Raw genomic sequence first — 14,836 nt, 5'->3', positions numbered from 1 at the left:
AATAAGGAAGAACGGACACTAAATATAACACGCCGACACCACTTAGTATCCCACGAACAAAATGATTATAATAAGACTTAGTGTGTAATGAATTGTGTGTAATAGGATTTTAATTATTGTTAAATATAAACTAAAAATGCAAAATAAAGTTTTTGTTATTTTTAAGTCTTCATATTTTACACAGTTCAGAATAACGTTATAATCAACTGTATCAAAAAATCGTAACAACAAATAAATTATTGCTTTAAAACAATGGATTATAAGGAAAATAATGATTTAACTATATATTGTTACATTAAATAGCCTCTTAAAAAATATTTAATATATAACAAAGTAATATATACAACAAATAGATTTAAAATATATCAATCTTAAAAAATAAGTAAATAAATATACAATAAATAAGTAAAACAGCTGAATAATAAGTTAAATTAAAATGTGTTTTGCATTTTAATAGAAATGTTGATCATATAAAGATTTTATATAAAACAATAAAAAATAACTTAGTTATTTCCGAATTCGTTCCTTAACCATGGATACCTTTTTGGACACGATGTACAAGTCTGCATTTCGATGCTCTCGTCCAAATGTTCAGTGGATAGATAACAAGTATTTGGTTCATCACATACAAGCTCTTTAGGTCGAAGACTTCTGTGGCATTTCCAAGGTGGAAATTTCAACAGTTTCTTTAAAGGTGTTGGATTCTTAATCCATTCAATGGCTTGCGAGTTGGTCACAAACCAAACATCAGGTCTGGATAAAATTTGGCTCAAAAATGTCTAAAACAATATAATTGAATTAAATATATTTTGTACATAACATAATATACATAAACAAATTTAATTTGTCATTCTAGTTTGAGGAAAATAATATATAATTTATACTGTCTTATATCAAACCTCAAATGCTGCCAGGTAATCACTATTCTCAAACCAAGAAGCTTGTAAATGAATACCGAATGGTGCTCTGTTTGTATTGTAGAAGCGGTTGAAATTCCTCATGAGTGTATGGAATATTTCTTGTCCACTTAAATCCGATGGACAAGAGTCTAAAGTGGCGCAACTAATATCTAGTGCTTCTAGTTGGTTGATGATCATTTCCCAAATGCCTGGATATGATCTAGTAGGGCAGTTCTGCCTGAAACCTGAAATTAATCTTTATATTTGTTAAAGTTTGATATCTTAGTGAATATCTTTAGTTTAAAGATAAACTTTTATTAGACCCGCTGCCAACATGTTCATATTTTTATTCAAAAGGAAATATGAACACTTGCCACCACTTGAAAAAATAAATAAAAAGGAATGTCGCTCTATGGGTGTGACGGTATTACCAGGAGTAATATAGAGAATCCATAGCATAAATAGGGTTAAATAATTATGAAATCTTAGATTATTCAGTAGAATACTAGCTCCTAATAGACAATGAGTATATTCTTTCAATTCTCTTCTCTTCATTTAATTTTGGAACACATAAATTAATTGCAAACCTGTTTCATGAACAATTCGTTGAATATTAATGAACATGTGCATTAACTGTTTCTGTACCGTCTAAATAATACTAATTCTTAAAATATTGCCATAAAATATATTCTAGTAACATGATATTGTCTCATGTGGAACGTTAGGTTTGATCAAAAAATCATTCTGGGTCACAATCGATATACTGATTCACCACTTTCGCCGGATATTCGACAATAATATCATAAAGAAATTACTCTCTGTTTAATATATGTTTTAAAAAAATGTCAATGCCAAACATTAATAACATTGAAATCGTATAAAAACAAATAAATAACTAACTATACGACAAAAATAAATAATAAAATAAAATTATAAATATGGCTAGTTATTTATAAGAAGTAAGCGCATCTTTTAATTAATTTGATACATTTTTTTAATATGATTTATTCGAAGTGAAATATAATTGATTAATAATCTTTTACAGATACAATTCTGTTATTTGTGTGTTTTAGAACATATGTTTAGCGTCTACTAGTTAATTAAAGTGCCTTTTTAATTTCAGTTTAATTGATTGAGAGGCTATATTATAAATTCTCTATTAGCATCCAACTATCGAATATATGTTTACTTACAATAATGAGACATTTTATAATCCATTGTATAAGGCCAAAGTGGAATATAGGAATAAGGTGCAACTATCGAACTGTCATATTGGAATCCAAATTCGCGCATCATTAGAAATTGCCTGTTCCAACCGATCCTCAAATAGGGTACCCGCATGCCTTTAATTTCGGATAATTTAACACTAGAAAACTTGTTTAATATATTGGCTTGGCCAACCATTTCATCGAACCAGTTCTCTAGAGTAGCATTGTTTGACCACCATTCTTCTGGTGTTTTGTGACTGTAGCAATATAAAAATTTAAATAATTACAATGAGTTATTATGTAAGTGTTCTTACGTAATTGAATGTACACCTATTTCGTTTCCTTGGTTCCATAACTTTTGAGTGTAGTAATAGTTGTTATACTGATGACTGACAAAGAAAGTTGCTACTATCGGACAGTTATTTGGATTGACGTATTTCCCACCAAAAAGTGTGTGATATATATCTATATTTTCATCATTAATGGCATCTTCAAACGTCAATATTACCATCTGAGGTACCTCTGACAATGGTAAATTTCCGGGGATGCTAGTTCCTTAAATTAAGAATAAAAACTACAATCAACATTATTTATATTATTAAATACGTTAATTGAATTCATAATTTTCTTTTAATATATACGTAATTAAACTAAACATCCATTACATCTGAAAAGAAAGAGTACTTGTTAGATATTAACTGACATTGGGTAGCGATTGTTATCTTCAAGAATATTTTACGAAACTAAGCCATTGTTCCAACACCATCAACCTTCAACCATTTCCGGCTACCCAAATTATGTTTTGTTTATGAGCTACAGGATAATTTGATATGAATTTTTAAAAGTAATCTTACCATTCAAAGAACAGAAACATTTTGGTAATTGGCATCTTGTTGGGTCGCATTTTAGAGCTGCTGGGATATCTTTTGTTGAATCACAATGCAACTCGTCACTTCCATCAGGACAATCGGTTGAGCCATCACAAAAATATTCCCGTAGTATGCACGTTTCTTTATCATTGCAAGGTCTGTGGGTTTCGTTGGTGCAAAAAGTTTTCCTTTGAGTTACGGATGGAGATTGTGGATGTTTTTGTGAGACAGTTTCTGAAAAAATAAATATGGTACAAATAACTAGCAAAATACATTAATTACACTAAATTATTTTTTAGTAATAAATTTCGTTAATACATTCCTGTCGCTAGTTTTATTAATATTAACTTATAAATCAGAATTAATGGGCAAGTAAGTCTTAGCCGTACAAAAAAACAACATATCAATACTATTGGACATCTGTCAATGACATAATCTTGAAGTTTTAACGAATTTGTATCAATTTTTTTTCTATTCAATATTGACTTAAGAATTCGATACGAAATAAGCTGCCGTCAATAGTTTGGTTTATATTAAAAACAGTTAATTTGATATTGGAGACAAAAAAGTTCCATTAACATTAATAGCAATTGAAAAAAAATCGGACTAAACTATTAGAGAGTGAAAGTGAATGAGACCACTGAAATTATGAGCCTGTCAAATAAGCATCAATAATGTAAAATAATTTAAAATCTGTTAAAAAATAAAAAAGTTTTCCACGGCATAGATGCAGACATTGATAATTGAAAGTATGTTAAAAAGCTACGATAAAAAATAGTTAAAGTTAAACTAAATAACACATGGGCTGAAAAGTCCGGGGCCTAACAAAGAAAACGCAGTTTTTTTGTTCAAAATTGACTTTATTCCTCAACATAATCTTCATCAAGAGCCACACAATTATTCCAGCATTGCTCTAACTTTTCAATACCACTTTTGTAGAACGAGTTATCATTTGCATCAAAATAGGTCTGTGACCAGTTGCTGTCCACTTAGATGACGATCGTTTTGATTCCGGAGTAAAGTGATGGATCCTTTCATCCATTGTCACATATCGACGCAAAGATTCCGGTTTGTTACGTTCAAACATAGCCAAACATTGCTCAGAATCACCAAAACGTTCTTGTTGCCAACAGCGAGCAAACGCAGCGCCCACTTTGAACATTGCTTCCTCATAGTCAAATTCTCATGTAATATAAAACCAACACGTTCTTTTAATATCTTGACGATGTTAGCTAACTCGCGCAACTTCACTTGTCTATCATTTAAAATGATTTTGTGGATTAAAATTCGAAATTGCTTTTGATTCATTGTTTTGAAAACAAAGTAGTATCACTATTGGCACAATAACTCACAAACTCATGAGTAGAATATCATGAAATTTCAACAGCTTTCTTTAGAATGTTAGTACTAACTGAAAAAGCGGTGAATGCGATAAGACTAGCACTATTTATGTGTTGGGCCCGGAACTTTTCAGCCCAACAAAAGTAGTGTCACTCTTAGCACAATAACTCACAAACTTATGGATAGAATATTATGAAATTCCAACAGATTTCTTTTGAATGTTAGTACTAACTGAAAAAGATTTTATGCAATAAAACTAGCGCTATTTATGTTAGACCCGGGACTTTTCAGCAAATATGTGTTATTGAACAACAAATTAATTACTTTTTTCACATAACGCCTCGACGTTTCAAGATTTACCATAAACAGTTATTAAGTAGTCCCTATAATATATATCCCTATAGTCCGTCCAAAAAAACACATAATGCACATCATAGATGGTGTCGAGTGTACCGCCAAATGCTCTTTATAAAATTGTATTTTTTTACACTGGAAGATAATTTGTCCATCTCATTTTACCCTAGTTAAAAAAGATATATTGCTGCCTGATGCGTCGAAACATATAACCGAATCAGCTTATAAAATTCGTTTTGGGTTGATACTTGTCGGCTACATTGCCAAATATCTGCAAAATTCTTCAAAACATTAGTGATATCTATTAAAGGTTATAAACTATTAACGGTTAAAAAACGACAAACGTAAACTAAAAATCAAGGTCAATGCGACAACACTGCAACGTTTGACTACAATGTTTTAAATGTTAATGACGTACATTGGCTGTTTTATTGGACGGATATTTGCCGTTGTCATTAATTCGTGGCGTTTTACAAAGGTGGCGTCACTTATACAATTTTGTGTTCTGCGAAATAAGTGTTTTAGTGGGAAGTTTTATTTCACTCTTTTAATAAGGAAAAGTGCTACTGTGAGTGCACCGAAAGCGATTTTCGTTTTATCGAAGTGATGATTTTGATTTGAAAAGCAACGAACGCATCTAACAGCCCACTAAAGATAGGATGATGTTATGGAGAATTGGAAGAATTGTTCGATGAAGACTCACCAAAGTCTATGAATTGTGTTATGGAAATCACGGAAATAGTATATAAGAAGGAAAATTGACGTGTAAACTCAAATTCAGGGATATTGAGTTTTTGACATCTCCAAGCGTAGGAAATCAAGCGTATATCAGCTGCAAAACGAAATGTTTACCGTTCTAAATTCTATGAAGGGCCAACAAATTAATTAATTTCAAACCCTTTCAAGAGGAAAAAGAATTTTATTTTGTTTACCACTCTGTATGTAGTTATTGGATACAATAAATCAATTATAAATGTTAATAATTAACTGAAATGTCCTTGTTTATATATTTAGATTCTGTTGTTTAATACATCTACAATGAAACATGAAACAAAGAAAGCGAAATTAATTTGTTTTCACTTGCTGATGATAACTGAAGAATGGTTTTCCTTTCGACTTAATGCAAAAACGAAATGCGGATGCTTCCTAATAAGTGTGATTGACGGACGTGTCTTTTGTAATTTATCGGTATATCGAACCTCTTCCACATATTAGGTGTGTTCACAAGTGAAATCGAAGAAAAAAATATAACTTTTCCTTTGCAATTAAGAACATTAAAAGAAAATAGAATATCCATTAAATGTATAAATGTGTGTTAAACTATTTTTTTGCAGTTAAGTCGGAATAAAATCTTTGTTTTTACAGTTTAACATTATTCTAGAATAACTCTCACTTTGTTCTGGAGCTTTTATAATGAATTGTCCATTAAGGCACCCCCACAAGCAGGCTAACGCTCAAACCTGTATTGTTGTTACCTTAAGACCCTCTTAATTATGATTTTCATCGTTCATTACATGTTCTAAATCTTCTAACTAACTTTATTCTCCACCTCAGGAAATAACTATAGGCTAAATATGATGTAATACTCAACTCATTTATACATTTGGTCCAAATAATTTAATCTATTAACTTTCGGCTAATAAGTCAATAAGTTCACTTTCCTATAACATTAATTTTTTTATGATTCTGCTTTTCTCAGCCTCATTCAGTCAAGTTACTTTTATTATTTGTTACTCGACTGTCAGTTCTATATACAATTTATTTTTTAATTGTTAAAACTATAGGTCGTTCAATAAAACAGCCAATTTATGTCATCAAAATTTATGTAGCAAGTTACCGAATCAAATTTGACTTATGTTTGCCGATTAATATCCTCTAATTATTATCACTAATGTTTTGAATAATTTGGCAACATGGTCTACCAATACCAACCCAAATCAGACAGCATTCTTTGTAACTAGGGTCAAATGAAAAGGAAAAATCCACTCCGGGTTTAAATCGAATTTTACACTTTTACAAGTTACAAGTACACTTTATAGTTATGTTTAAATGTGCCCTAGTGTATAACTCATTTATAGTCCTTCCAAAAAAAAAACGCCCATGCACATCATCAAAACTATTGCCAAATTTAAGTTTAGAAAAATGTAAAATTCCTTTTAAACTTTGAAGTTTTAAAATGAATGAATGAATTTTTTTTTTAATAAAGCATCATTTTATATTTGTTTTATTTTATTATTTTATTTTTTTTGTTTTATTATTATATTTTATATTGTATTCTCATTTTACTAATTGTCATTACTCTAGTTAAAAAGATACAGAATGAAGTCTGATGCGTCCGAACATGTAACCAAGTCGGTCTATAGAATTAGATTTGTGTCGGTAATGATCGACACCGTTGTCATATGTCAATGTAATTACAATAAAACAATTCTTACCTACAAACTATTTTGGTTGTTTAACTGTAGTTTAAATCCTTCAGTAAACATGCATTAGATGTTGCTACAATGTTAAAACAAAGTATATTTGATAACATTATTTTTATTTGATTATTTTATGTATATTATTATTTTGTTGTCAGAGTAAAAATAAACGTAAATAAATTTGCTGCGGTAACGTTGCATTATGAATTTTGATGATGTGCATTTGCTGTTTTAGTGGAAGGGCTATATTTCAAATGGTTAGGTACGAATACATATGCTTAATTATTCTACCATTACTTAGGCAGAAATATTTGGGCCGACAAACTTTTGGCTGCGGTATCGAAATTTATTAGTCAGACAGAACAAAAATTTAACCAATAGTATCTGATGAGATGTCAACAAAATCAAAAACAGCTGGCTTGGTTGGCGCAGTGGTAAAGGCGACAAGACGGTCCACCAACTTTTGTAATAGTCGCGGGTTCGAATCTTGCTGGGGCGTGGTCGTAAATTTATGTTTGTGGTTGTTTAACATTTGTGATTCTCCTTAGGCAACAATGCAAAATCCGGGACAGAAAATGATACCAATCATGCCAGTAGCCAGACTGGGTAAGACCGGATGTCTTGTGGGATGATTTCTAAGTGGTCACTCGCAGCCCACAGGCTTAAGACCGAGGACCGTGGTTAAACCCACGTTAAACTGTAGATCCAGTCCAGATAAACCCTCGTTGGTAAAAGCAAATTTTAAAATATATTTTTAAAAAAATTAAATACAAATTAAGCACAACGAATAGCTAATCAAAATAAAGAAAAGTCTTAAAATATGACCTAATAACGTCCCAAATATCCGAGAGGTGCGCATAGATGTGAGAATGATGATTAAATGATGTACAAAAAATATATACATACGATACAAGTCTTCGACGGAATACGTCGCTTAGATTTTGAAACAAAATCTAGAAAGGCTCTTGTCTTAGCATATTATTTACTTATGTATCATGTACTGATATTTCAAAAACAGCTCTGAGCTTAACAAAATCTAACCTACGTTGGACTACCACAGCATTCCTGATGTACTGTACCGAATAATACTTTTATTGACAAATATAATAAAAACATCTGGTCAACTACAAATTTCAAATTGTATATATTGTCAAAAAATACTTAATATTATATTAAGACTAAGTTACCACTTGCCATAAATTATCAAAATTAGCCAAACAACTTCCCTGGTATTAGTATATGTTCCAACGATTGAAAATTAAATATGCTAGAGCGTTGTCAAAATGCAGTAGTATAGTTAAAATGAAAAGCAAAAAGGACCCTCTCGAGATTTGCAGACAAACATTATCAGAAGGTACAAATCGTGATAAAAACCTGATTTAAAGATTTGATAACAAAAACGTTACTAGTATCAAAACTTAAAAATTTGCATAACAACGTCGAGGTAACACCGTTGTTTGACAAGCCTATAACCTAGTTTAATTTCGAAAAAGACTAAAACCATTTAACCTGTGGAGTAATAATAAAAGTGACTAATACAATTTTATAATCAAAAATATTAAAAAAAATTATTTAATGGTGTTTCAATACTTAATACATTATGAAATTTATTAAAAATATTACAGATTATATTTTAAGTACAAAGAACTATTTATGATAGTTATTTGTACGCAGTCCGTTTAAAATGTCATCGTCTTATTTCGTGTTAACTGGAAAATATTATATTATTATCACATTAAAATCAAGCAAACTGAATTTGATCGAGACATCATATCAATCATATCATAATTTTTGTATAATAATGAAACTATTTATGTAAGTTAACCGCAATACTTTATGATCATATGAGTCTTCTTACATAAGGGTAAAAAAAAATCAAAAGTTTTAAAAAGTTTCCTGTTGTTGACAATTTTGAACTAATTTAATTTTCTTGAATAAAAAATTTAAATCGAATAATGTGTGCTCAAAGATAGTGTGCAATGATTATTAATGCTTATAATATCATAATAAAATGATGATGTTAAGGTATATCTCTTTAATATTTATATTTCAACTGCCAAAAAAGGTTAAATAAATAGAATATTGTCATTACTACCTGTAGCTCTGTTACAGTTTGTAACTTGGGATCTATCACTGCATATTTGCTTATCCACATCAAATACCAGGCCTGATGAACATTTAAATTCGAACACATCCCCGTCCAGGCAAAGAAAATATCTGGAACATTCCTCTACTGACCAAACGGACACTGTCGGTGCGGGACTGGGGTTTCTGTAAAAACGTCCTTTTTCTATACATTTTGTTGTAGTACTTTGCGTCTGATCAACTGAAAAATTTTTGTAAAACCAGTTGGACATCAAACAAACGCATTAATTAAAAATTCCAAATTCAACTTGGGTACCAACTTACCTAGAAAGAGAAATAGTATTTTCACCGCGACCAGACAGAAATTCGATTTCACACGACCAGCGACGCTCTCCATCGCGTTTTGCCTACTTCTCGGCCACACTAACATCCCAACAACATGTACGTGAGTACAAATTATATGTTTCCTTTTGCGTTATTAAGAACTTTCTCAATCATTATTATCGGAATACGGTCGGGTACTTCCAGTCTCATTCGGGTTCTTTTTTTATGACCAGTATACGGTCATTAAAAGAAAATCAGTATATTCTTTGCCAATTCCATTATATTTGTATAAGATTATAAAACATTTTTCTATTTTATTTTTAATTTTCTTATTTTAGACTGTTAGTTTCAGAATAATATGTAATAGCATACATTGGCTGTTTTATAATTGTTATGAGATTCTGCATTTAATACATTATTTATTATTAACATATGGTAATTGAAAAACGGGAAATATTAGATATATATTTGAATGAATAAAATGTAAACATCAAAAATTTATCGATTTGGCAACATTGTTTTAACAAACTGGAATAATCTTACTGTATACTAAAATATATGATAATAATAATATATTAAGCTTATAATATGATTATAAAACGTTTTGTAATATGGCAACATTGCCTGGACGAACACGTAAGTCGTTATTTTGATTCAAATGGTGTAAACATTTTTCTGCTACAAATTATAAGTTTAAAATAAAATAATGGTTGATTATATTGATATAGAAGTAATTTTAAATACAGAAAGGTTAGTGAACACGAAATGCTTGTGAATTGTCCTTTTTATTGCTGTTTGTAGTTCAGCATCAACGGATAGTATTAAAATAGTCATTCAACAGTTTCTGGAGAATAAGAAGATACTGCCAAATACTGTGATATCAGAGTTTAATAAAGATACAGACACCTTTTATCCATTTATAAGATGTATTATTGTAGGAAATATTTCAAATTCTAATCATGTAAGTTTAATTAACATTAATGTTACGTCAATTAGCTTGGCAATTTCAGGTAACTGTACCTGTGGACTTTAAAAATGTAGTGATAAATTGGTATATATATTCTTTGGATCAATATGGTGTTATGGCTGCAGCAGAAACTGACGGAGAAGGAGAAGAAGTTACCCTTGCCACTTACCTCACATTGCCTTCACAGGAACTTTTTACATTATGGGAAAATCTCTACTATGAGGATAACATAAAAAATAATGTAAGTAATTATTATTTAATTCAAGATAAAAGGAAAATACTAAATTGTAGCTTTTAAAATATGCTCGAACTATTATGGAATTCTCAAACAAAGGAATTAATCCTGCTATCGTCAGCTGCAATAAAGTTATATTATTACATGGGCCTCCGGGTGCTGGGAAAACTTCCCTTTGTAAAGCTCTAGCTCAAAAATTGTCAATAAAACTGAATAACAGCTACAGTTCAGGAATTTTAATTGAAATTAATAGCCACAGTTTGTTTTCTAAATGGTTTTCTGAGAGTGGAAAATTAGTGAATAAAATGTTCACAAAAATCAGAGAGGCTTGTGAGAATACTAGTGTACTAGTTTGTGTGCTTATTGATGAAGTGGAATCCTTAGCACATGCACGTGATCAGTGTCTAACTGGTAATTAGAGATAGTTGAAGCCTCAGTATTTCTCTTTTATTTCATCATTTGTTTTTAGGAAATGAACCATCAGATTCAATCAGAGTTGTAAATGCTATGCTAACTCAAATTGATCAAATAAAAAAGTACCCAAATGTTCTAATTCTTGCTACTTCAAATATGACCGAAGCAATTGATTTAGCTTTTGTAGATAGAGCTGATATCAAACAATTTTTAGGGTTTCCAAGTGTTCCAGCTATTTACAAGATATACACTTCATGCTTAAATGAACTCATGAGGGTACTGTTATTTTCCATTTTATTTTAAATTATTTTTCTCATCGTTACTTTTAGGGGCACATAATTAAATATACTGATGATTTGGTTACTGTTGATCTAATTGCTCGTGGAGATAGTGAAATACAAAATGAGTGCAGTAAAAAATTACTTACAATTTGTCAAAACAGTGTTGGCTTAAGTGGAAGAACCCTGAGGAAAATACCATTTTTAGCTCATGCTCTTTACGTTAATTCAGATGCAGTTGATTTAAATTTGTTTTTAAATGCAATGCTATTAGCTGTAGAAGCCGAACACAAAAATAAAATAAGTTTTACGACTAAAAGGAAAGTCAACAGCATATAAAATATTTATTATAAGTTTAATTTTTATAAGATTAAATACTAATACAAGAATAATTTATTTGTTTTCTTTATTTATAATATATTTAATTTGTTTTAATTGATTAATTTGTTTACATGTTTCTTTTAATTTGCATTGAATATTAGCAGCCTGTATAATCCATTGTAAGGCTTGCCTATATAAATTTTGTGCAAAACTTAAGTTTTGTGGAGTTAAGTAGCCAAACCATTTGATTGGATTTATATAATTTTCATTATCAGGCTTTTTTGATTCCAGGCTAAATTGATGTAACCCAAACTCATCTATAGATAAGTCAATTGTTGTTAGAGCTCTAAATTCCGGACTATTCTCAGTAGGTAATTGAATGCTTGAAACGTTGTTTTGTCCCAAAATATATCTAGAATACACTTTTATTTTTGATTGTACACATTTGTAGTAGATTACCTTGATTTAGCCAAATGGGTTTCTCCACCTATCATTGCATTTTCAGCAATTAATTTTAATTCAATTTCTTCTTGCATTAAAATTAAAGAGTCTATAGTTAATTTATCTAGTGTAGCACATATATTATCTATATCCTCAGTATGCTCATTCATTTTGCTCCGTTTACATATACCGACTTAAATTTCTCTTATTTAAATAAATCCATGTGACATTGACACCTGTCTCCAGTTTCACCAATTAAACATGTTGTCAATGTCAAAATATGTAAAAACATATGTTCGCTTCTGTTACTTCATTATCATTATTGCCAACATAAGAAGTAAATTACTCATAAATGTTTTGTTTATGTTTGGTAATGGTAAGTAAAGATATTTTTTTATAAATACTTTGATAGTGATATAAAATTTTATAGGAATTTAAAATCTAAAAATGCCGGGGACAATTTTAGAGAATCTTAGTGGTAGAAAATTAAGTGTTTTAGTTACAATTTTACTTTTGAGTCAATTGGCATGTTTCTTAGTCGGTTTAATTTCACCCAGCCCGGCTTCATCCCAAGGTCTCTTATCTACAGTTTGTGTTGATAATAAACCTGAAGAGGGTCACAATTTGAGTAGGTGGCTGACTCGAGAATGCCCTGTAAAAGTAGACTTGCATGATTACCATGCGACGGATGAATTGGATGCACAAAATTTGGTATTATGCAAATTGGGATTATAGCCTTTTCTATTAATAAAGTATGCCTTTGTAGGTATTTGTAATGGAGTTACCTTTATACAAACAAGATTTTTCCCGTTGGCAGCAAAATTTAGTAGGTTTACTTCAAATTGATGTTATTTACACAGAGGGACAAGAGCTGGTTAATACAATGATTGAATTAACTCTAGATGCTAGATTGGCTTATAGTGATAAAACAAAAAATGGAAGGACACCATGGACATATCTAACTCATTCAGAAACAAAAAGGTATTTATTTTTCTTTTATGTTATGTTTAGATTTGTATAAATAATAATTTTTTTTAGATTTATGGATTGTGTTTTTGATGATAAGAATAATGAGAAGAAAGTTAATTATCCTTATAATTGCACCATGGTACCATTGTTTGAGCTAGGCTCATTATATCATGATTATTACCTTTTAAATTTAAGATTGCCATATGATGCCAAAAAGCAAATAAATACAAGACTGGGTAGAGTAGATGATATATATTTATATACGATTCACATGAATGGTGGGTTTACAAAAGTGTGGGTCAGTTTGAAGACTGTCTTTTTTCCTATCATAATTGGAATAATGATATGGTTCTGGAATAGGGTTCATATTCTATCCAGAACACCAGCTTTATTAGAATATATGTTGATCAGTTTGGGTGGGACGTTAGCATTTTTGGATATGCCACTTGAGTATTTAACATTGTATTTTGATATGCCCTATATGCTATTTTTAAGTGATATACGTCAAGGTATCTTTTATGCCATGTTATTGTCATTTTGGTTAGTATTTACTGGTGAGCACATGTTAATTCAAGAATCTGGTGAAAAGAATTCTTTAAGGAAGTATTGGAAGCATTTAAGCTCAGTTGCTGTAGGCTGTGTTTCATTGCTGATATTTGACCTATGTGAGCGTGGTGTTCATTTAGTGAATCCATTTTATTCCATTTGGGTTACTCCATTAGGAACAAACCTTGCCCTTACTTTTGTTATATGTGCTGGACTTAGTGCTGGGATATACTTCTTTTTCCTTTGTTATATGATTTGGAAAGTATTTGCCAATATCAGTACTAAACGATCAGTGTTACCAAGTATGACTCAGGCCAGAAGACTTCATTATGAGGGTATTATTTATCGTTTCTGTTTTCTTATGGCAGCCACATTGGTTTGTGCAGGTGTCACCATAATTTCCTTCCTTTTATCACAATATATTCAGGGTGAATATAAGTATGATGATGCATTAGATATAGAAGTTACTTCTGTTATCCATACAGGTGTTTATGGTATGTGGAATGTGTATATATGTGCTCTTTTAATGCTATATGCACCTAGCCATAAGCACTGGCCTTCTGAACCTATCTGCATTGAGGGAGAAGAAGTAGAGTTTAGTCGCTTATCTAATGATACTAGCACGCCCAATGAAATATCATCTTTAACTTCATTTGTGGCCAAAGCCAACATTGAATAAATATTCTTCCAACTGCTACGCTTATTTAAATTGTATTCTTGCCACTATTATTATGAAAGAATAGTATATATATATTATTAATGTCTGTGTCTTTCGAATTTAATGAAACATATCGAACTGGTTTTTAGCTGTTATTTTTTAGTGTGATATTTTTAATTGGCATCTATTTACTTATTATTTTATTATCGATATTTTAAGCGGAATCATTTACTATTTCGCTAATATTATGAAAGTTGTGTATTTAGAGGATAGTATTGTACGTTATAAGGCGAATCTCTTATATTTATTAGTGCTGTATAAGTTCTTTTATATTGCCGTAGAAAATACAGTATTATAATTTCTTGTGATTTTGTTTTGTGTAATATATTTTTGTACAATAGACTTTGAGTACTAAGCATTGTATTAAGATTCTAACAAATAATTATTGCAAAAGTAAATATTGAATATATCTTATCTAATAAATATGTCTATAGAAAGAGTTTTGTT

General features: G+C 30.4%; 4 protein-coding genes and 1 long non-coding RNA gene across 5 annotated transcripts in view; 2 read left to right on the top strand and 3 right to left on the bottom strand.

Annotated features, from left to right (window-relative positions):
* LOC143206535 (uncharacterized) overlaps positions 1 to 14,836 on the bottom strand; it is a 553,256-nt gene that overhangs the window by 226,237 nt on the left and 312,183 nt on the right. The gene's annotated exons all lie outside the window — the stretch shown is intronic.
* ChLD3 (Chitin and LDLR binding deacetylase 3) lies at positions 418 to 9,689 on the bottom strand. Its single transcript, XM_076403564.1, has 7 exons — positions 9,501 to 9,689; positions 9,187 to 9,417; positions 2,962 to 3,210; positions 2,422 to 2,662; positions 2,093 to 2,364; positions 900 to 1,144; positions 418 to 779 (listed from the first exon to the last, which is right to left on the bottom strand). The coding sequence occupies exons 1-7, from the start codon at positions 9,604 to 9,606 to the stop codon at positions 504 to 506; spliced, it is 1,620 nt and encodes a 539-aa protein (XP_076259679.1). The 5' UTR covers positions 9,607 to 9,689; the 3' UTR covers positions 418 to 503.
* Positions 10,114 to 11,786, top strand: LOC143196000 (pachytene checkpoint protein 2 homolog). The gene is made up of 6 exons (XM_076403576.1): positions 10,114 to 10,250; positions 10,302 to 10,461; positions 10,511 to 10,708; positions 10,759 to 11,113; positions 11,172 to 11,392; positions 11,446 to 11,786. Exons 1-6 carry the CDS (start codon positions 10,207 to 10,209, stop codon positions 11,731 to 11,733), a joined length of 1,266 nt encoding a protein of 421 aa, XP_076259691.1. The 5' UTR covers positions 10,114 to 10,206; the 3' UTR covers positions 11,734 to 11,786.
* On the bottom strand, positions 11,726 to 12,326 carry LOC143196009 (vacuolar ATPase assembly protein VMA22). Its single transcript, XM_076403590.1, has 2 exons — positions 12,175 to 12,326; positions 11,726 to 12,127 (listed from the first exon to the last, which is right to left on the bottom strand). The coding sequence occupies exons 1-2, from the start codon at positions 12,324 to 12,326 to the stop codon at positions 11,788 to 11,790; spliced, it is 492 nt and encodes a 163-aa protein (XP_076259705.1). The 3' UTR covers positions 11,726 to 11,787.
* wls (Wnt ligand secretion mediator) lies at positions 12,441 to 14,690 on the top strand. The gene is made up of 4 exons (XM_076403552.1): positions 12,441 to 12,532; positions 12,587 to 12,867; positions 12,923 to 13,137; positions 13,195 to 14,690. The coding sequence occupies exons 2-4, from the start codon at positions 12,604 to 12,606 to the stop codon at positions 14,348 to 14,350; spliced, it is 1,635 nt and encodes a 544-aa protein (XP_076259667.1). The 5' UTR covers positions 12,441 to 12,532; positions 12,587 to 12,603; the 3' UTR covers positions 14,351 to 14,690.

This window comes from Rhynchophorus ferrugineus, unplaced genomic scaffold (assembly GCF_030347505.1).
Source record: "Rhynchophorus ferrugineus isolate W39M unplaced genomic scaffold, kcgeb_rfMv2 rfM1, whole genome shotgun sequence".
Classification (NCBI taxonomy): domain Eukaryota; kingdom Metazoa; phylum Arthropoda; class Insecta; order Coleoptera; family Curculionidae; genus Rhynchophorus; species Rhynchophorus ferrugineus.
Note: the sequence above shows the minus strand (reverse complement) of the source record. Positions and strands in the feature narration are given on the sequence as shown.